Here is a 22,993-nt window from a genome sequence, read left to right on the forward strand (position 1 = left end):
CATGAACCCTAACTCAACTTCAGGTTAGGTTGGAGTGAGGCATTTGAACAGTCTAATCCAATCGAAATGTGACATGTCTTCGTAGAAAAAATCTATGATGCCAGAAAGACGTGATATCAGAAGAGTTTTGCTCGAACAAAACTCATTCATGAATTTTGACAAATTTCACCTGTTTAGTTATATACCAATTGATGGTCACAAAATTTTCAGATATCATGTCTTTCCGTTATCATAGTCAAACCTCCCTTCATATTTATATGTATAAATATCATACAAATATATACATGTATTACTCTTACGCTAATATTCCTGAGACATCCTAACTATATTCTCTAAAACTAACATTCACCTACCATTCTTTATGTTTAACGAATAAGTTTGGGATGAGAACAAATACAACTATGTAAAGTGAGCATTTTTGTATCTGTATTTGTTACTCTTCCCAAACTGAGAATTTTTACACTTCTCCGTTTGGCAAATACAAGATGATGTATTGCCTGGACAAACCCAAAATATTTCCTGGAAATCTTCTCATCAAAAAGCATTTTCCCGGTCAATACAAAGAAAGTTTGGGGCAGATTACGTCAAATTGATTTTCTCGCCAGTAGATCATCTCAACCGCAATATTTATATTTTATTTAATTATTTAGAAAAAGAATAAAAGGAAAAACTCTCCCTCAGACTAGGGTTTCTCTCCCCTCGTCACTCAGCTCTTTCCTTCCAAACCCTCTCCCTCTATCTCCAGAAGAAGAACCAGAGATAAAACTCACAGTGGCTTCAGGTACTTTCTTATCTATATATCAGAAGCGTAGAGATAGTGTCATATATCCGTTTTCAGTACGGGATTTTCAGGGTTCAATGTAATTTAATGGAGTTTCTCGAAACATGTCGGTTTTTCGGACTTTAATGGCTACTGCAGTGTCTCAATCTGTTACTGTGGAGCCAAAAAAGTAATAGGAAAGGTGAAAACGGAAAGGGTAAACGGAGGTGTGTGTTGCAGTTTCGAATGGAGTTTGGCTAAGATCAATTGAATGCCTGCTATAAACCCTCCGTTTGATGTAGAGATCGACACTAAAACAGTCTGTATCAGTTACTTTATCCTTGTATGGTGTGATCAAAATTTGAGAATATAATTAAATCGGTTAATTTGAGGAAATTTATCCTGAAGTGGAAATAGTGTATAAAAGGGAATATACTAGTATCTTCTTGAATCTTTGATTCTATTCACGTTCACTATATTATCTTGTTTGATTGTATATGGAATGCCGATGTCTGTGAAATCTTAATTCTATTCGAAGAGAATTAATTATGTTTAAGTGTTTATATGCCATTCTACTGTATCGAATTTTGAAAACTATTTTACCCGGAAAATTATTTCATGAAGCCAATTCTCAATGACTGCGTCTGGATTCAGGTGGACGAAAAGTGAAACAGGATTCTGCCTTCCCTGAATCGGTAGGTTCTAAATGACCAGCCCATCCATGAAAGCGTCATCCATTAAACTAGAGAATCTGCTATTTTCCAGGTTCCGCCTAGCTTTATTTTGCAGCCGAACAACAAAACATGGAACGTAATATTGTGGAAAGCGGGATTGCATTTCTGCCCCACGTTACCGTTTCCCCTCCAATCCATGTTCTGTATATTGTTGCGAAATTTTTTGCTATTGATCCACTTATAAGTCCTCATTTTCTTGTAATTGGTATATATGGGAGAAGAGCTTTCTACCTTTGGGGATTTACAGAATTGTTCAGATGCATTCTGCTACCCATCTTTGCCCTTTCATTTGTCATTGTTGACATCCTTCCCCTTGCCCACAATAAAGATGCTTGGGGAGTGTTGAATACTTGTACATTGAGCTTTCTTCTTATGTTCTATGATTGATTCCCAGCACATTTTTAGCTGTTCTCTTACTGTATGTGCCTAACATATGACTACACCATCTAGATTCTAAATTCTATTTTGCAATTATTTGTTTCCAAGTTTGGACTCAATGCTGTTTATCTATTCTAGGAGGCCCTGACTGTGTTTTTGCACTTAATTTTTGTATTAATGGATATGAATGTAATTATTAGTGTGGCATCTATTTCCAATTAATATTTCATCTGGGAGATCTTTGGGGTGGAAACCACTTTAGCAAAAAACGTGATCTTTCTATACCTACAACAATCATAACAACAATAATCTAACTTGATGATCGTTTCAATAAGAAAGTGGAGACACACACCCATGACTGTGATAGAAATTGCTGGTTTTGCCGTTTTTTTTGTTCTGCAAATTATTTGCATCATACTGAAGTTTAACCATGATTTCTCTTACAAGCATTACTTTTCAATTGGTTTGTCATCTGTACATCCTTGATTATTTTAAGCTCAGTTTATCCCTTACTCGTCCATATATCATGTTGGATTGATCATCTTGCTGTACTAAATTGAGCAATATCTGCATCACTTAGCAAGAATTTTATAAAATTAAGAGAGCTAATATGCTAAAGTCATTGTAGTTAAAATATTGCTTGGGCAATTGCCTTAGGGTTAAGGAAGACCATCCCCTAAGTCACTAACTAGGTGGCTGTTTAGATATAAATGACATAGTTGGGGCAAATCATGCCCCTTTACATATTAATATGAGCATGTATAACCCATTTTTGGTCCATATGAGTGTATGTAGAGCTAAAAACTAGGTCTCTTAATCCTTGTTTGTGGCTTCTTGATAGTAAAACTTATGAGGTTTTTGTAACTGACTTCTTGATAGCTTTTTATGTGGGAGCTTATTTAGCTTTTGATGTTCTTAATATATTATGGACTCCATTTTCAGTTGGGAAGACGATAATTTTGAAAATGAATTTCTACCTGGAAATTGATGGTGAAAATTGTTCAAGGCAAGAATATGGAATTATTATTTCACAGTATTTACTTACATGACATGAAAAATCTTTGGAATTTTCTAGATATATAAATGTTGCTTACAGATCTAACTTTGGACTAAGCCCATCCCCCCAAAGGTCTCTGTTTTCTGCTGGAAAGTGATCCTTGGGAAGGTTAATACTTTGGAAAAGGTGCTGAAGAAAAGGCCTTACTTGTGCCTGTTCCCAAACTGGTGTTCCCTTTGCAAATCCAATGGTGAGGACTGTTTCCACCTGTTTTTATCTTGCCCTATTGCTATAGCTATTTGGTGTTGGATCTTTGCCTTGTACGATTGCAAGTTGATGCTGCCAGCAGAAGTCTCTCAGCTATTTGAACCCTCAGTCCTTGGCAGGCAATCTAAAAGAGGAAGGTTAATCTGGAGGAAAGAAACTTTGGAATCTTCCAAAATAAGGAGAGAAGCCTCTTCGAGCTGAAAGACTGCATTTTGATAAGGGCAATACACTGGTTGAAAACAACAAACTTATCCCAGCTCTTTTCCTTTGATGACTTCTGGAGGAACTGGTCAATGGTGGCTAGCACTTCTTCCTCGAAACAGAGTTTCGTTGCAGTTTGGGTCCCTCCTCCTGAGGGTTTTGTTAAACTAAACTTTGATGGGAGCAGCCAAGGTAACCCTGGCCTCTCTGGCATAGGAGGGATCTTGAGAGATTAGGACAGAAATGTCTTAGCGTTATTCTCAGGCTCAGTCGGTTTAGGAGATTCTACCAAAGCAAAGCTTCTAGCTGTTTTACAGGGGATTCAGATAGCTAGTCAACTTGGTATAGAAAGGCTGATAATTGAAGGGGATTTCCAGGTTGTTGTGGGCTGGTTGCTGAATCTAGATTCAACTGTCTGGGGTCTAAGAGATCTTCTTAAGAAGGTGGTTTGGTTAACAAGAAATATGATAGTAAGGATCCATTGGATAAGAAGATCAGCAAATGAAATGGCTGATTTTCTTGCAAAACAAGGGGTTAACAGGGACTCTCTGTTTTGGGCAGCTTTGTAATTGTGAACTACCTCTCTACTAGTGGTTTTCTGTTTTTCCTGTAGTTCTGATATTTTCTTTAGAGTGAGGCTGCACCTTGAGCCTCTCTTTGGGTTTATGTGTAACAGATCTCTCTTTGATTAATGAATTAATTCTCAATTATCAAAAAATGAGCAACCTTTATGGAAACCTTCCCTTATCTGTTTATAGTTAAGGACTGCTACGGATTTCTAAATGGAGCTGTGGTATGGAATCCCCAATTCAGGACAAATGTGAATGACTGGGTGACTGGATCAATGGCGGATTTACTGTAGAAAATTCAAAATGTTATTCCACAGGTGGGTGAAGCAGACAAAAGGTGCTGGGAGGGGGATAGGTCAGGTCCTTTCTCCGTCAAGTCTTTCTTCAAGAAGCTGGGCCATCATCATAGTCATGACTTCCCCAGCCATGCAATTTGGCACCCAATAGCACCTTCAAAAGTCTCTTTTCTACTATAGATTGCGATTCTAGAGATAGGCTATTGAGCAAGGAATGATATTAGAAAAATGTTGTAATTTTTCTTGGCTGATATGGAGATGGCAAATAATCTATTTCTTGACTGCAAACATATGGTTTGTAGCCCTGTTCACATTCAGATGGAGTGTTCCCCCCGCCCCAAAGTCTTGAACATTTTCTCCTTTGATGGCAGATGGAAGGTTTGAGCAAGAGAGGAAAAGAAGTTAGGGGTCTAATGCCTTTGGCCATATTCTGGTGTGTCGTGTGTGTGGTCTGAAAGAAATGCCCTGGTGTTTGGAAATAAGTCTAGATCTAGCACATGTTCAGTCATGCTAGATTGCTAGGGAGGATCAAAGGTATGATCTGTTCATGGCTAGCTGTTCACAAAGAATTCAAAGGACTATCCTATATTCCATCATAGATTTTTTGGCAAGGATATTTTGTTCATATGTTAAAACAATACCAAATATACTATGTATAACCCATACAGTGCCTTGGTGTACATGGCTGTTGGATCATCCTGTAATAATTTCTTTCCCAGTGAAACAATACTTGTTAAAACAAAACAATGCAATAGTCAGAAGGGTTGATTTGTTTCAAATTGGAGGTTACACAAAGGAGGTTGGGAAGGACATTGATTTCAGTAATGAGCACGATTTGATCACTTTATTCTCTACTCTAAGAGAAGATACTGCCCTAGAAAGGATAGAATGGAGGAGCTATATTTTCCAATTTTGTTGTAGTAGGATTCCACTTGTGGAAAATGGAACAAATCTAGGTGGTGTTTGGCACGTCTTTTGGTCTGCGGGAAGCTCAAAAGGCCATCTCAAAAGACCAAAAATGGTCTTTTTCCGTTTCGTATTGCATAGACCAAAGGCCAGAAGACAAGTGTGCGGAAAGACTGAAAAAGCTGAAAATTAGGAAGACCATGACGTGAACCAAACAGTTTTGATCTTTAAAGACAAGACCCCAAAAGCTCAGTGTCTTATTGTCTACTGGGCTGTTGAAAGATCTATCTAGACAGACTTGCCAAACAGCACCCTAATTATTGTAGTTCTTTTAAATGACCTTCACTTGCTATGAGCATTTAGTATGTTGTTTAATCTAGGTTATTGTCCAGGATAGAATGAGAATTACTTTTTTGTGAAGGTGATTCAGCTTAATAACGTAAGAGCTCTTATCTCTTTCTCTCTGTCACCTTTTCCTGATAAGTAATAAAAATGATCTGTTAAATTGATGGGAAGTTATTGATGCAGTTCTTTCATTTTAAAAGTATGAATATATACTTTTATTTGTCTTTGCGGGATTTTGTTAGGTCTATAATTAATGTGTTTTAGATACTATACTTTTCTTTTGTGGGGCATGTGTTTTGTGTTGACTAAAAGTGAAGTTGGAAGTCATTGCTTAATATCATTTTTTTTTTGATAAGCATCATGCTTAATATCCATTGACCAAAGTGCTAGTAAACAGGACAGAGCTGCTTCTTGCATGCTTATAGGTCATTATTATTGGCTTTTCTAATCAATTTTTATAACACAGGTCTTCTTATACAAAATGTTTGAGCATTGCCTATGGAAGGATTAAGATTGGTAGTGGAATCTGTTACGTGGTGACTTAAAACGGTCTGACTTCATATACACAACAAACCTTACACAGATGGCAAGTGCAGACATTGCAAATTCAGTTCTTGCACAAGCAGAAGAAATCAAACTTCAGGCCAATGAATCATTTAATGGTAAATCTTGTTCTACCTATTTTGTAAGTTTATGTCTTAAGGCAAAAACTTGCCTATTGGGTCCTTGTTCTAAAGTAGGTAGGTTTGTAACCTTCTTTTGTAAAGAATGGACTTTAGAGCAAGCATGGTACCACTACAATATGATGATGGTTAAGTAGCATTTTTATTTCTTCTTTTTTACACATGATGTTGAAAGATATTCTACTAGATTTTTTATTCTACTTTTCCTGTTATTGACCTGCTGAATTTTGCTTTTCAGCTAACAAGTTTTCACAAGCTATTGATCTGTACACCCAAGCCATTGAGTTAAATGGTAAGAATGCTGTATATTGGGCTAATCGGGCCTTTGCCCACATTAAGTTGGAGGAATATGGTAGTGCTGTTCAGGATGCATCAAAGGCTATTGAAGTTGACCCAAAATATGTTAAGGCATGGTTATTGCACCGTACCTTTCTGCCTTTTGTTTGTATCAAAGTCTCGGGTTCTTGTCTGAAATTTATGAGTTATGCAGGGCTATTACAGAAGAGGTGTAGCTTATCTTGCAATGGGAAAACTTAAAGAAGCTTTGAAAGATTTTCAACAGGTACGTTTATTTCTCAAGGATGAAAACTCACGTGCCTCAAAAAATTTTCACATTTGGTTTATCCTTCTTATTTCTGCAGTGTAATATCTACACAAAGAATTTGTTTCAATTTAGTTTCTAACCTCATTTTTTAATGAAAGATTGTAATAGTCCAACTCGAAAATGATACTAATTTAACTTATTCCTACATATTTTCTTTTCTTCTTCCCACTTCTGTTAGGTGGTGAAAGTCAATCCAAACAATCCTGATGCTGTTAAGAAGTTGAAGGAATGTGAGAGAGCTGTAATGAAACTGAAATTTGAAGAAGCTATTGCAGTCCATGATGTTGAAAGACGATCAGTAGCTGATTCTATTGATTTTCATACTATAGGTATTAGTTTGTCCTTACTATTTGGTTGGCAGCATCTTTGCAGTGTCCGTTTTTCCTCTGTGGGTTTGGTTTATTTGATTACATTCATGCTTATTTTTGCTCCCTTCTAGTCGTTGAAATATATATTTAATTTGAGATGCTTTTTTGCAGCCCTATTTGTGCATATTTCATGTATTATCAATCTCTTTCTACCTTCTCATTTTTTTGATAGATAAAAATTCATTAGATTTCATTAGAAGCAAAGGATAAAGAGTCTGTTACAAGCATCCCAATATGAGGTGCGAGGTGCAGCCTCACTCATTAATACAGAAACAACATAAAGTCATAAGTGGGCCTAGTACAACTGATCCCTAGTTACTCCTTGTTTACCTTGAGAATCAGCAAAAGCATTTGCCTCCCTCCCCACCCATTGTATAGTAACATCCATCTATTGAGTTATCCATTTAAGTTTCTTCATTTCATTTCTGTAACACCAAATCACTGAATCTGGGTCTTTTAGCCAGCCCACCACCACCTTGGAGTCCCCTTCTATCACCAAATTTTCCAATCCCAACTCTCATGCAATCTGTACGCCTTGTAGGGCTGCGTACAATTCTGCCTTTAAAGAGTCTCCACTCCCCACAGGTCCTGAGAAGAGTGCTCTTAAATTTCTTTCCTTGTCTCTGATTACCCCCCCCCCCCCATTCCAGCTGGGCTTGGGTTGCCTTTACTACTCCCAATTGAAGTTTAGTTTCAAAAATCCTTCAATGGGTGGTGTCCAAGCCATCCTTGCCTTAACCTTCTGCACTGAGCTAGAAGCCATTACCTGCCAATTCTCCAAATTTAATCAAATGTGAAAATTTTAAATAGTTCCAGAGTTTTTAGCCAGTGTACAACCCTAGCCGTGAAGATTCTGGCATTTCTCTCTTCCCACAAGGTCCACACCACTGCTGCTCTAGTGTACCTCCACATTACTCTTCCCCTCTTCTTCGGTAAAGTAAAGGTAGATGGGTCAAACAACATTTTATCTCCGTTGGCATATTCCACCTGCACCCAAACAAAGAGAAAAACCAACCCCATATATCTGTAGCAAATGAACAAGAAATTAGTAAGTGGTAACAAGATTCACCATTAGATTTGCTTAGAGTGCACCAATTCGGGGAAATACACAGAAAAGGCTTCTTCTTTTGCAAGTAATCTAGAGTGTTAATTTTCCCACGAGCGACTTCCCAACAGATGGGCCTTAATTTTAGGGGGAATCAGCTGAAACCACACTTACAGAGAGGAAGGGGATTGGCAAAGATCTTTAAAAATGGATACACAAGAAAAGGAACCTTTGGAGCTTGGGAACCAAACTCTTCTATCTGGACAAGAAAACTCTAAAAAAACACTATCAAGAAGAAGGAGAAGCTCAGACAAACAAGTTGCTTTCTCATCCCTCAAACTCCTTCGAAACCTGGGATCTGATTGTCTTGAATCCAGGAACATTGAAAATTTGAAATGACCTTATTTTTATACAAAGAAGGAAACAACTCCTTTAAAGGACAATCACCAAACCAAGTGCCTTCCCAGACAGTTGAACCATTGAACCATTGAAGATAAGAGACTGGTTTAAAGTTGAAATCAATTCCAAGCATAAAAATACATTAATTTTAGGTATAGTATTAGAAAATTTCTCTCTTTTTCCACATTCTCAGGTCCATATGGTTATCCTAATCCTATGATTTTTTCATTCCAATTTTTCCAAATTCTATTTAATTTATCTTTGCCATTTTCTCAATTGCCAGCTCCATATAGTTGGGACAAAGCATTGTTGAGTTGAGTTGCGTTTTCCATGTTCACAATACCAAATTTCACCAACTATAATGAATTATAGAAACTCAAAATAAAGTGCATCAACCTGTTTATCATGATGGTGGTCAGTAGGCTTTTTCTTGTGGGGTATATTTTGGCAATTGGGTACTTGGATTTGGAATTTTGGATATCAAAATTGAGTATGACATGTTCTATAAAAAAAGAAGAAAATTGTGTATGACATAGGTTTTAGCTGCCCCCCCCCCCCCCCCCCCCCCCTCAATGTGATCTCTTCCATTAGCTTGGTTTGGTAATCCCATGGGGGAGAGATTGAAGAGGATGTTGTTCATAGAATAAGAGCAGGATGGGCACAATGGAGGGGTGCATCTGGAGTCTTATGTGATAGGAAAATACCTCTTGGGTTAAAAGGAAAATTTTATATTACAGTTATAAGGCCTGCAATGTTGTATGGAGCAAAGTGTATTTATCAAAAGAAAAATGTTGTATGGAGCAAAGTGTTGGGCAGTCAAGAAACATGTCCAAAAAATGAGTGGCAGAAGTGCAAATGCTAATATGGATGAGTGAAAAAATTATAAAAGGATAGGATCAGAAATTAACTTGTTCTAAAGAACCTAGGAGTAACTACAATATGTGATAAAATTAGGGAAAGCTGACTAAAATGGTTTGGGCACGTGCATAAAAGACCATCTACAGAACTGGCAAGAAATGATGAGGCTAGAAGGGCTAGGAGCAAACCTAACCTAAAAGGACATAGATTCAAGTAGTGAGAAATGCTTTAAGGGCCCATAGTTTAACAATTTATATGACACTGAATAGAATGGAATGGCAGAATAGGATTCATGTAGCCATCCCCACACAGTTGATGTTGAAGTAAGGTAAGATTTGTATTGATAGTGTCAGTGGAAAGTGGGAAAAAATCATACAAGTATAGCTTGTGTGCTATAAAAACTATAAAAAAATGCTAAAATAAACTTAAAAAAATATGAACAAAAATGATTCTCTTCACACATAAATAGTATTATCCTAAAAATAAGAGTAATCTCAAGAGTAATTTTGTCATCCCTGAACAATATGTGTACTGGAAACAGACAGTTACCGGGCCCACTGCTATGCACCCAGTACTGATTCATCAGATTATAGTGTCCCTAATTAATATCTTGGTGGCTTGTCTAGGAGCTGGTCTGCAAAGCTGGACCTCATCTTACTGGCAAGTGGCACCTGAGATTGTTGATTGCTCCTACTCAAAACTTAACAATCTTTTTTGATAAGTTACTCAAAACTTTACAAGTTTCTTGAAGAGGAAAGTAAACCCAACTTAAAAGATGCTTGTTAACTACTGAATGTACTTGATAGACCTAGTCCCTGGATTCAGAATCTGACACTGAATAGAATGGAATGGCAGAATAGGATTCGTGTAGCCATCCCCACACAGTTGATGTTGAAGTAAGGTAAGATTTGTATTGATAGTGTCAGTGGAAAGTGGGAAAAAATCATACAAGTATAGCTTGTGTGCTATAAAAACTATAAAAAAATGCTAAAATAAACTTAAAAAAATATGAACAAAAATGATTCTCTTCACACATAAATAGTATTATCCTAAAAATAAGAGTAATCTCAAGAGTAATTTTGTCATCCCTGAACAATATGTGTACTGGAAACAGACAGTTACCGGGCCCACTGCTATGCACCCAGTACTGATTCATCAGATTATAGTGTCCCTAATTAATATCTTGGTGGCTTGTCTAGGAGCTGGTCTGCAAAGCTGGACCTCATCTTACTGGCAAGTGGCACCTGAGATTGTTGATTGCTCCTACTCAAAACTTAACAATCTTTTTTGATAAGTTACTCAAAACTTTACAAGTTTCTTGAAGAGGAAAGTAAACCCAACTTAAAAGATGCTTGTTAACTACTGAATGTACTTGATAGACCTAGTCCCTGGATTCAGAATCTGACACTGAATAGAATGGAATGGCAGAATAGGATTCGTGTAGCCATCCCCACACAGTTGATGTTGAAGTAAGGTAAGATTTGTATTGATAGTGTCAGTGGAAAGTGGGAAAAAATCATACAAGTATAGCTTGTGTGCTATAAAAACTATAAAAAAATGCTAAAATAAACTTAAAAAAATATGAACAAAAATGATTCTCTTCACACATAAATAGTATTATCCTAAAAATAAGAGTAATCTCAAGAGTAATTTTGTCATCCCTGAACAATATGTGTACTGGAAACAGACAGTTACCGGGCCCACTGCTATGCACCCAGTACTGATTCATCAGATTATAGTGTCCCTAATTAATATCTTGGTGGCTTGTCTAGGAGCTGGTCTGCAAAGCTGGACCTCATCTTACTGGCAAGTGGCACCTGAGATTGTTGATTGCTCCTACTCAAAACTTAACAATCTTTTTTGATAAGTTACTCAAAACTTTACAAGTTTCTTGAAGAGGAAAGTAAACCCAACTTAAAAGATGCTTGTTAACTACTGAATGTACTTGATAGACCTAGTCCCTGGATTCAGAATCTGACACTGAATAGAATGGAATGGCAGAATAGGATTCGTGTAGCCATCCCCACACAGTTGATGTTGAAGTAAGGTAAGATTTGTATTGATAGTGTCAGTGGAAAGTGGGAAAAAATCATACAAGTATAGCTTGTGTGCTATAAAAACTATAAAAAAATGCTAAAATAAACTTAAAAAAATATGAACAAAAATGATTCTCTTCACACATAAATAGTATTATCCTAAAAATAAGAGTAATCTCAAGAGTAATTTTGTCATCCCTGAACAATATGTGTACTGGAAACAGACAGTTACCGGGCCCACTGCTATGCACCCAGTACTGATTCATCAGATTATAGTGTCCCTAATTAATATCTTGGTGGCTTGTCTAGGAGCTGGTCTGCAAAGCTGGACCTCATCTTACTGGCAAGTGGCACCTGAGATTGTTGATTGCTCCTACTCAAAACTTAACAATCTTTTTTGATAAGTTACTCAAAACTTTACAAGTTTCTTGAAGAGGAAAGTAAACCCAACTTAAAAGATGCTTGTTAACTACTGAATGTACTTGATAGACCTAGTCCCTGGATTCAGAATCTGACACTGAATAGAATGGAATGGCAGAATAGGATTCATGTAGCCATCCCCACACAGTTGATGTTGAAGTAAGGTAAGATTTGTATTGATAGTGTCAGTGGAAAGTGGGAAAAAATCATACAAGTATAGCTTGTGTGCTATAAAAACTATAAAAAAATGCTAAAATAAACTTAAAAAAATATGAACAAAAATGATTCTCTTCACACATAAATAGTATTATCCTAAAAATAAGAGTAATCTCAAGAGTAATTTTGTCATCCCTGAACAATATGTGTACTGGAAACAGACAGTTACCGGGCCCACTGCTATGCACCCAGTACTGATTCATCAGATTATAGTGTCCCTAATTAATATCTTGGTGGCTTGTCTAGGAGCTGGTCTGCAAAGCTGGACCTCATCTTACTGGCAAGTGGCACCTGAGATTGTTGATTGCTCCTACTCAAAACTTAACAATCTTTTTTGATAAGTTACTCAAAACTTTACAATTTTCTTGAAGAGGAAAGTAAACCCAACTTAAAAGATGCTTGTTAACTACTGAATGTACTTGATAGACCTAGTCCCTGGATTCAGAATCTGATTGTCCTGGGAGCCTAACTTGGCAAGATGAAAAAAATGGACTCATGAACATGCCTACAGAAAATTAAATAGTTTTGAATTCTAATATTATATACCCATAGAAAAGGGACTAAAAGTTTGTTTTTGAGCCTAGTCCCTGTCTTGTATGAGGCGTCTTCTGCTAATTGTTTTCCCTTCCAATAGAATCTGCTTTACTTATCAAAAATAAAACATTCTATAGGAAAACATGACATTCATCATGCACATTAGCTGCTCACTTGTGTTAAAAAAAGTAAAGAGAAGAAGGAAAATGTTGGGTAGAAGTGTCCATCAAGAATCTATTGAATGTTGGAACCTGATGTGTATCTGACAGACACTTCAACCATTTAGAAGAGTGCATATAAGACCGTTGGAAAGATAATAAACAAAGAAGTTGGTTCATTTTCTTGATGTCAGAACTTTGTGTCCATGGAAAGAAGGGGATTCATGCGGAAATACCATAAATATTTCAACAATAAATATGAACTGAATATGCTGATTGATGGGATAATATGATTATTTGGTCTTGTGGTGATATTGACATTAATTTCTAATGTATCTTTCTTTCTGCCTTCTGTTTTCAATCACAGAGGTGGAGCCACAATATTCCGGTGCAAGGATAGAGGGTGAAGTTGTAACTTTGGATTTTGTTAAGAAAATGATGGATGACTTTAAGAACCAGAAGTGCTTACATAAGCGGTATGTGTATATTGAGATAATAATCGATATTTCTATAATACATCTGCTGAATATTATATACTTAGGATGAATTGGTTATTCTCTGTTGTAGATATGCATACCAGATTGTACTGCAGACAAGAGAAATGTTGCATGTTTTGCCTTCTCTAGTTGATATAACTGTCTCAGATAACAATCATTTCACTGTTTGTGGCGATGTACATGGCCAGGTAGCTATATTACCTTTTTCCTTCTTTGACACTTTGATAGTGGATAGAAGTCTGTTTTTGAATTTAGTTCTCAGATTTTTCTCATTTGCTGTCTTGTAGCCTTATTATCATATGATTGATATATTCAGAGTTTCAGACTTTTTGCCTACTGGTGTATTAACGTTGTGCAGTTTGTGCCCTAACTGATTTTGACATACAAGGCTCATTAGTTTATTCTCACTTGTTATGGATGAATTGGCTAACATATTCAGGTGGATGTCTTATGGTGCTTGTTGTTTGCTGATGACATATTATTAATTGATGAAACTAACAAATGACTAAATGCAAAATTGTTATGGACAAATACCTTAAAAAGATTGAAGTTTTAAAATAAGCAGGATTAAAGCATAATATTTGCAATGTAAGTTTAATAACAATAAAAGTGCAAATCAGGGTACACTTGCAATTGGAGACCAAGAGAACTTTTTTTTTTGAAGAGTAAAACGAAAATTCGTTATACAAAAAGGAGATACAATCCGATAGGTGACAAGACGGCACCTAACAAAAAGGAGAGATTCAATCCAAGAGAGAACTTAATGTAATCTCTTGTGTTTCCTTGGTTCAATAATCCATAACAAGGGAGAGATTGAGGAGGATGTTGTCCATGGAGTTGGAGCAGGATGGGCAAAATGGAGCGTGTTGCATCTGGAGTCTTATGTGATAACAGAATACCACTTAGGCTAAAGGGAAAATTTTATAAAACAGCAGAGTGTTGGAAAGTTAAGAAACAGAGTCTGACAATGATACCAGAAAGGCATGATATCTAAGGAAACTCATAACCAAATTAACCAATCAACCTGTACCATAAAAGTGGTAATCAATCAGTTGGTGTTCATCAAATATCACCTAGGGGGATAGATTGGTCATAGATATTGACTAAGAAACAGCATGTCCAAAAATTGTGTGAGGCAGACCTGCGAAAGTTGAAATGGTAAGTGGGAAAACTAGGAAGAGCAGGGTCAGAAATGAACTCATTTTAAGGAACTTAGGAGCAGCTCTTATAGGTGATAAAATATGGGTAAGCAAACTGAGATGGTTTGGTCATGTAGTGAGAAGATCATCTACAGCACCTGTACGAAGAAGTGATCTTTTACAAGCTGAAGGGGGGTAGAAGAGCTAGGGGCAGACCAAAAAGGGCTCATAATTTAACAATATATGGCACTGAACAGAATGGAATTGTGAAACAGGGACTGATGTACCTGACCCTATATACCAGATGATGATGAACAGATGAAGGCTCATTAATTTGTATGTGTATCATATTTGGAATCTCATGAATTTTTTGGCATTTTAATTATTTTGCTTAATGTTGTGTGACTGTGTGTGCAAATGGTGAACTGGAATTCTGAGAGCTGTAAAACTTGGTTAGCCTGGTCTGGTTGATTGTTTTATCTGGTGACATGGTTATGTTGGTCCAAGTATGTGTGTAGTGAGCAATGAAGGGAGAATGATGTCAGCCTAACTCTACAAACAGATAACAGGAAAAGTTTCAAGGAAGAATTATGGTTATGCATTTGGGAGGGGAAAAATGAAGGATAAAGGTAAAAAAATGGAAGAAAAATAATGAGGCCTTGTGGGAAAATGTAGGGGTAGGGAAAGACAAGTTAGTGTACTAGAAAAAGGGATAGGCAGAGAAGGGAGGGTAACTATATGCTGATCATAAAAATGGAGGGGGACTATAAGGGGATAGAGAGAGAGAGAGACAATTATAAAAAGGAGTTGTTTGGAGGATGTTGCTATTTTTGTGATGGCCAGTTATTATAATCATTACTCGCACTCACCATTGTAATTGTGGAAGCATCTTCAATCCTTTTCTATAGCAATCATTAGAACCATTATTACTCTGGAGGATTTTCACACTGATCATGTTAAAACTTCAAGAGGGATTATTATTGACTCGATTATTGGACAAATGGATCATAATGATTCGATTGTCAAGCAGTTTTGTTGCCATGTGTAGCACATAGCTACAATTTCATTATCCATATTCAATGGGCATCAGAATTTGGAATTGACATTAAGTTATTGTGTTTACCAATAATTATGGCGCATGTCTTTTTCTTCATATTTTTTTCTGGAGTTTTAACTCTCCTTTTCTTAAACTTGCAGTTCTATGATTTGTTGAATATATTTGAGCTCAATGGACTTCCCTCAGATGAGAATCCATATTTGTTCAATGGTGATTTTGTTGATAGAGGATCCTTTTCACTTGAAGTTATTCTCACTCTATTTGCATTCAAGTGTATGTCGCCAACAGGTAAGCCTCCTGTGCTTTGTGTGCTAAAATGCTCAAAATTCTCAGCTTTTAATTTGTTAATGATTCTTTGGTTTAACAACCTTACTTATTGGGAGAATACAATAAGACAAATATAGACATGAAAACTATGCATTACTGGAGAGAGTTGAAAGAAAGGAGTGTACAAGCACCAATTCTCTGTAAATATCGGACACCAAAAGACCTGTAGGGAGACATCCAAAAGCCAAAGTACAACAGAACCCAAAAAGCATTAAGCAAATCCCAGATGAGCAATTTCCCAGTTGAAAAATACTCCTTTCAACTAACACTTCTAGTAATTACTGAGCTGGAAATTTATTTGAATGAGACTTTGGGGGGGGGGGGTTGTACTCCAACTCTGCTGAATGTAAGATTAGGAGCAACCAACCACCCAATGACCTTGTGCAACCACCCCCTTAATTTTATGGAAGAGGATTCTTCTCTGTGTGTGTGGGGGGGGGGGGGGGGTGCAAACCATGGATTAACTCATCTTTTTAACTTTCATCTTTGTCCTTCCTTAGCAATGATAAGCTCTTTACTGGAATCTTGCCTGAACTCTAATTACATGCCAGTGAAAGTACTTACCTGCATACTTGGCATCATAATGTTTTAATATGAGGAGACCTACAATTTAACAGAAGCTATGGCCCTTGGTGGAGTGGAATCACAAAATAGGATGTATTAAAATGGCCTCAAGTATTTGGTATAAGGATGAGCTGAGAGGTTGATGCTTCCATTTTCACATGTTCCATGATGACAAATCAGATTTTCTTTGCAAGCTCTAGGCATTTTAATGTTGTATATTTGCCATCATATATGTTGTTTGCACTGATCTTTTCCATGTCTTGCATTTAATGCTTATACTCGTGATGTTTGTTTTAAAGATAAGAAAGGCCTTTCTATATTTTCTTTGTACAACATGCATTAACTGTGTTTTCATATGCCATTTTGGTGTTTGAACTTGTTTATAGGTGCTATATGCCTGTAATCTAGTAATTTTGAACTTCATCAGGTTTCATTCTTTTAACCATTTTTTGAAATATTTCAGCTATTTATTTAGCAAGAGGAAATCATGAGAGTAAGAGCATGAACAAGATATATGGTTTTGAAGGAGAGGTCAAGTCAAAGTTGAGTGAAACATTTGTTGAAATCTTTGCCGAAGTATTTTGTTGTTTGCCTTTAGCACATGTTATAAATGGGAAGGTCTTTGTAGTTCATGGAGGTCTTTTCAGTGTTGATGGTGTAAAGCTTTCTGACATTAGAGCAATTGATCGGTTTTGTGAGCCCCCAGAAGAAGGTAAACTTCACAAGTCCTTTGTATTTCTTTTCTGCTTTACTGAAACTTGCTTTTCTGTTGTGCCTGGACTATATATAGTTATATACACACATGTATGTAATATAACATAATTTCTGAGGGCGGTCGCTTTGTTCTAAAATGCCAAAGGTTAGCCAGCATTGGGTTATGGCCTTTATATAATATAACATAACATAACACATGTATTTCTCAATTTCTGATGATCCAAAAACTGCATTCCTCAGTTTCTTCTTCAACTGCCATAAATTAATTGTTATTTTTTCCCTTCTCTATCTGTGTTATGCTGGGATTGACTGGTATAATCTGACATCAAACCTGAATAAATGCAACTTAAAAAAGGCAGAAAGTGCACATATTTTATTGATAAAAAAAAGAAAGTGCACATATTTGTAATAAAGAATTAAAAATTATTTTGCTATGTTGTATATAATTTAGGTAAGCACATTTGTCCATTGGCTGTGATGATGTTAAAGGATTAGTTGGTGACTCTATGGTTAGTACCATTTAAGTGTACCTGCAGACAAATTAAGGGACTGAGTGAGATATTAGTCTCTCACGCCTTTTAGTTGTTTCCTTCTTATGGTAGGAGGTCAAGTGAAATGCCAGAGTCAGGAAGTTGGCAGAGGAAGAGGGAGGTAAAGATGGTAGAGGACATGTGTAAGGAGTGGCAAGGTGGTGAGCATATGTAAGTTGGATGTGGACAGAAGGAAAGAAGCCATGGAAGAAATATTCTCCATAGTCTTAACTCATGTTGGAGAGTATTTATAATTCTGAGAAGTTAAAGTTGCAATGAATTCATCAAAAAAAAGTTGAAGTTGCAACGTTATCACTATTCTTTTTTGTCCTATTTTTCAAGGGTCAAAACTAGTTCATTTATTATAATTTTTGTGCCATTAGAAGGTTATTATTCGGTTATCTATCCCACAAAACCAAGATCTTGTAAATCCAGCATATTTTGAGATCACAAAGAAGTACACCATGTTAAGATGGTAGTCCTGTTGCTGAAAACGTGAAAGTTCTTAGAGCTCTTCAATGTCAAATTTCATCTTGTAGGCAATACTGGTGCTTAATGTCCAGAAGCAAGAGATGGAGGTAGGACCAAGAGTTTGGAAAGGGAGCAAATCATTGGATCAGTAATTTTGAGAAGCTGTAAAGTTTTGGAGGATGTCTGGAGCATATGTGTATATGTGAATGTGTTTGTGCATTCGTATACATATGAATGCGTACTTACATATGTCTCAGAAGGGCATTAAATATAATTAGTTAGTTCAACTATTGTTTTTTATGAGATGTTATATAAATCTCTATTAAAGAATTAAAGAATTAGTTGTATTGTACACTTAGACACATATTCACATGGGAAAAGGTAAAAAGTAGATGGAGTGGTTTCAAAAGAGATAAAAAGGGGATGGTAGATAAATAGGCAAGCAATTTTATGGTGCAAGACTTACCTTGTACTAGGATTCTCAATTACTGGATTGTGGTTCACAAAACCTCTGAATTGTGTTCCAAATATGGTTCTGTTCCAGAATTGCCTGATCCACGATATGACAAATTTTCAATTTTTTGGTAATTTGAATTTTTGTAAATGGGGTTCTTTGAAATAGTTGGGATTGAGCTATCTGCACTGTCTTTTGATATGGTGGGGAAGGTGGTGATTCTTTTTTCTTCTTTTTTTTAACCCATGGGCATTTTCCGTTTTCCCCACATGTGATCATATCATACAATCCAATCTATTTGAGATTTTGTTCTTGATAAAAAGAAGAATAGGAAAGCATCTTGTTTAATTATTCACTTATTAAAGTCCACAATAAAAATGATTTGAATTATAGGTATAAGCAAGGTGCCAACCGGCTGGTTGGTAAGGTCCCCTGCTGGTTGTAGTGGAGACTTGGGATCGAATCCCGCCTGCACCTGGGTTGGGGGGGGGGGTTATGGTTTGGGGGATGGACTTTCAAAAGATATAAAAAAAGCACAAGTATGATGTACAAAATGTACATCAGACAATAAATGGTAGTTCATCACAAATCTGTGGAAATTGTACTGTTATAGAAACTCTATAAAAGTAGGGAAGGCCTACCATACATCTTGATTCTGAAAACCCTGGACTTTGCCTAGTTATTACCTATTCTTTCCCTTCCTTGGGAAATATGCTTTGTTCCCCAAACTCCATTCCGCCCTTTTTCCAGATGCCTTTTGTTTCTGTTTTCAAGGAGGTAAAGCAGGGCGTCATTGAACAATGAACCTTCAGAATGCATAAACTTGGGTATTCTTCAACAATTTTTTTTTGGTATATATGTTTCACGTTTCCTTACTTTTTATTTTTCCTTTTTGTCAGGATTGATGTGTGAACTGCTTTGGAGTGATCCCCAACCTTACCCTGGAAGAGGCCCCAGCAAGCGAGGCGTAGGACTTTCTTTTGGTGTAGATGTTACTAAGAGATTTTTACAGGAAAATAATTTAGGTAATTTGGTATCCTATTGTTCTTTGCTTTAGTAGATTCTTCACTCCCCCCCCCAAGGAAAAATAACTCACACATGTGCATGACTGGTTTTTCAGATTTAGTTGTTCGATCACATGAAGTGAAGGATGAAGGATATGAGATTGAGCATGATGGTAAACTGATTACTGTGTTTTCAGCTCCAAACTATTGTGATCAGGTAATAAAAAGTATTGCTTTCATCTCTCTGGCTTTTCATTTTTGACAGTTATAACAATTTCCTGTCAAATGTTCTTCAGTAATTTTTCCTCCAATAGCATTATGTGGAAAATTTGAGCCATCAGAGTATCTATTTTTGAGACCCTCAAAATTATCATGAGGAAAGGTTTAACCATAACATGGTTTATATTGATCTTTCAAAATCCCTGCTCTTGTGCATTTTGTATTCCACCTGGTTTATGAATTGGGGTTTCTTTTGCTCAAGTAATTGTGATGAGAAATTTCAGGGTGGTTTCATCTTCTTTATGAGTTATGGCAATTACATGATGGGCATGCATGAGAACATGTCTTCTTTGATTACCAATTCACCAATGTAGCTCTGGTTATCAGTTTGAGGACCACATTCTTTTGCATACAGCATGCTTGCTTGTTTAAACCGGTTTTTTCCCTTTCTTCATTGAACAAACACCTTTACAAATTACAACACAGGAATCATATGCACATCTTTATGTACCCTCTGATTTGTTGGTATGCACTTAATAATCAACTTTTTAATGAAGCACACTCTCTAGGGATAAGCTTTTATTTTTCTTTTCTTTTCTTTTCTTTTTTTGATTAATGACTGAAATTAAGCAAAATCTAGAAGAAAAGAGGAAACTATGTTCACTGATTTGGTTCCTTATGATCTGTTAATTTTCCTTTCCTAGTGCAAGAATTTTTCATCTATTTGTTTTACAAAATAAAATAGTTTGTAGCGCAAAACAAGAATATGTTGTTTGATGGTATATAGATTGTTCAAGTAGGTATTGCACATTATGGTAGTTTTCATTATAGTTCTCTTCTTTCTATTGGTCCCTTTCTTTTTTGGTTAAGATTAGATTGACGATTGATTGGGCCAAACTTGTAGGATAAACCAAGGAATCCTTTTAGTTTTTTTAAGTTGTATGTTATTCATTTGTTTTTTCCCCTACAGCATAACCTACACAAGCAATACATTTTTAAATCCATTAATGCTTTTATTTTTTGTATTTTCGTTTTTGAAAAAGCGATTGGCAATTTCCCCTTAGAACTAATTTGAACTGATTCAGAGTTCATCCGATGATTGTTATCTTGTTGTTGTGTACATTACCTTGTTTGTGATGCCCAAACATTTTCTAAAAATCCATGCATACTCTAAGCATTGAAGGAGTTGAAGAATCCAGTTTCTATGTTCCATGCTGCATTGTTGCCAATAGTTGGATTTAAAAATGTCTATTGCTTTTGACATTTTAGCTATTCCTTGAGAATGGTTTCTTTCTAGGATTGAGATATATTCATGATTGCATGATGCAGATGGGGAACAAGGGTGCTTTCATACGGTTCCAAGCTCCTGATATGAAACCGAACATTGTTACTTTTTCAGCAGTTGTGAGTAAACAGTTTTTTTCCCCCTTTATCATCTCATTCTGTTAAAATTATTTAATTTTTACCATTTTCTGAAAGTAGGGTCTATACTTGTTAAGGTTTCTAATAATTTTTGTTTGATCAATGTGCAGCCACACCCTGATGTGAAGCCGATGGCATATGCCAATAACTTCCTTAGGTTGTTCTCTTGATTTATTTGCCTGCTGACCGTCCCTCCTTTTGTTAGATTTTGGCATAAATTTCAATCTAGGCGATGAAATACTGGGAATACACCAAGTGCACGTTACTGTTGGACTGACCTGATAAACTGGTTACAAAACAGAGAGGTCCAGTTTTTGTGTCATGGAAGGAAAATATTTAAAGATGCATCATTTTTTTCTCCTCCCTAGTTTCAGTTGTGATTTACCAAAAGGAACTTATCCCCCTTGTTCCAGGTGAAGATACTGGTAAAAGGAGGCCGTGTAAATTATATGATTCTTTATTGGCTACTATTTTTTGCTTGATTTTGCTATTCACTGTTCATATTTTTGTTTCTTTTGTTTCGGTGCTCGATTGTTCATAGTTAACATGCATAATGCCATGCTTTATTAACTTTTTTTTTTTTTGTTTTACTGCTATATTCTATCTAATGACCATAGTACAAAACTTGATTTAAATGAGAGAAATGTATGAATATGCAAGGAAAAGATGAAGATTGTGCCTTTATAGAAGAGAGAGACCGAGTTAGGATCTGGCCTTCTGCTGCCCATAAATATGCTACCCACTTATACCCACAAGACACGACAGCCGCAAATCAGGATTTCCAATGAATGACGAGTCCAGATATGCTCCCCACACCAATCTCAAAACACGTCCCAGCCGTACGTTGGGAACATCTCCTGTACTTGTGCATTATTTATTCACGGGGAGATGCTCCTAATACATGGTGGGATGTGCTGTGACGTCAGTGAGGTAAGCAAATTTTGATTCATAAATGACAATTGAGATATTCTGTGGCTGGGACCATCTTATGTATTACTTAAAAGTTAAAAGTTAAAAGCAAACGTCTGTGCATACTCTGATTGAACTTGATCATTATAATGGGTCAGGTTTCTCTTATTCTCTGATTTCAACTTAGAAACTGACCAATAATAACTTCTAACTGCTTTTTAAAACTATGGGCCTGTTTGATTTGCAGGAATAGGGGTCAAATTGGAATTGGATTTCAACTGTTTGGTTAGTCTAAATGGGAATTCCATTCCCATTTGAGGGAATGGCTATTCCCTCCTCTTCCCTTGGGAATGAAATTCCATTTCAGGTTATTTCAATTCCGGTTCATGTCTGAACCAAATAGACTGGGAATAAACCCATTCTAATTTCAATTCCAAAATTAAAATTTTAATTTTGATTCTGAATGAACCAAATTGACCCTAATAAAAATCCATAACTTGCCCCTAACCCATAAAAACTGGAATGTACTCTAAAAATTAGTCCTTACCATAAATATATACAGTATTTGTATTTGTATTACTTCCAAACTGAGCCTAAGTGGAATAATGGAAACATCTAAATGTGGTTGTTTTATCACTCCCTTTGAAATGAGCACGATATGGCCGAATTTAACCATTTAATGTTACTACAGCCGGACAGAGCATTTCATTCACCCATCTTGCCTTTCTTGGGTGCAAAGAGACGTGTTCGCAAGTTTTTGGCAAGGTTCTAAATATCAACATGGATCGGCCTGTATTGGTGCTTTTTTTATATGTTTTACTCTTTTTTGAAACCAGTTCAAAGGGGTTGGTTTAAGGCCCTACTACCCTTTGACTCAGTGGCTGGCCCAATACAACCCGTGTAGGGGCGTGT

The 22,993-nt window shown here is 36.4% G+C and overlaps 1 protein-coding gene across 4 annotated transcripts; it reads left to right on the forward strand.

Moving 5' to 3' along the window:
• The first annotated feature begins 548 nt into the window (after positions 1-548).
• Positions 549-21,662, forward strand: PP5.2 (protein phosphatase 5.2). 4 transcript variants are annotated; one of them, XM_010275146.3, is made up of 14 exons: positions 666-781; positions 1,415-1,455; positions 5,920-6,115; positions 6,375-6,544; positions 6,627-6,698; positions 6,919-7,069; positions 13,142-13,250; positions 13,342-13,459; positions 15,608-15,755; positions 16,822-17,070; positions 19,427-19,552; positions 19,648-19,748; positions 21,080-21,154; positions 21,283-21,662. In XM_010275146.3, exons 3-14 carry the CDS (start codon positions 6,037-6,039, stop codon positions 21,340-21,342), a joined length of 1,458 nt encoding a protein of 485 aa, XP_010273448.1. In that variant the 5' UTR covers positions 666-781; positions 1,415-1,455; positions 5,920-6,036; the 3' UTR covers positions 21,343-21,662. The 4 variants fall into 4 exon arrangements, with proteins under 4 accessions (XP_010273447.1, XP_010273448.1, XP_010273449.1 ...); XM_010275147.3 differs by having other exon boundaries at positions 691-781; positions 1,385-1,455; XM_010275145.3 differs by lacking the exon at positions 1,415-1,455 and having other exon boundaries at positions 549-781.
• The last annotated feature ends 1,331 nt before the right edge of the window (positions 21,663-22,993 follow it).

The sequence above is a fragment of the Nelumbo nucifera genome, chromosome 3 (genome assembly GCF_055504915.1).
Source record: "Nelumbo nucifera cultivar China Antique chromosome 3, China Antique-T2T, whole genome shotgun sequence".
Lineage (NCBI taxonomy): Eukaryota > Viridiplantae > Streptophyta > Magnoliopsida > Proteales > Nelumbonaceae > Nelumbo > Nelumbo nucifera.

What these genes read in the sequence shown, in the direction of transcription:
- PP5.2 (XM_010275145.3), top strand. Translation starts at nt 6,037, where the DNA reads ATGGCAAGTGCAGACATTGCAAATTCAGTTCTTGCACAAGCAGAAGAA. An exon ending in TTGACCCAAAATATGTTAAG is followed by an intron (nt 6,545 to 6,626) that starts GCATGGTTATTG and finishes TGAGTTATGCAG; the next exon opens with GGCTATTACAGAAGAGGTGT. An exon ending in CTCCAAACTATTGTGATCAG is followed by an intron (nt 19,749 to 21,079) that starts GTAATAAAAAGT and finishes TGCATGATGCAG; the next exon opens with ATGGGGAACAAGGGTGCTTT.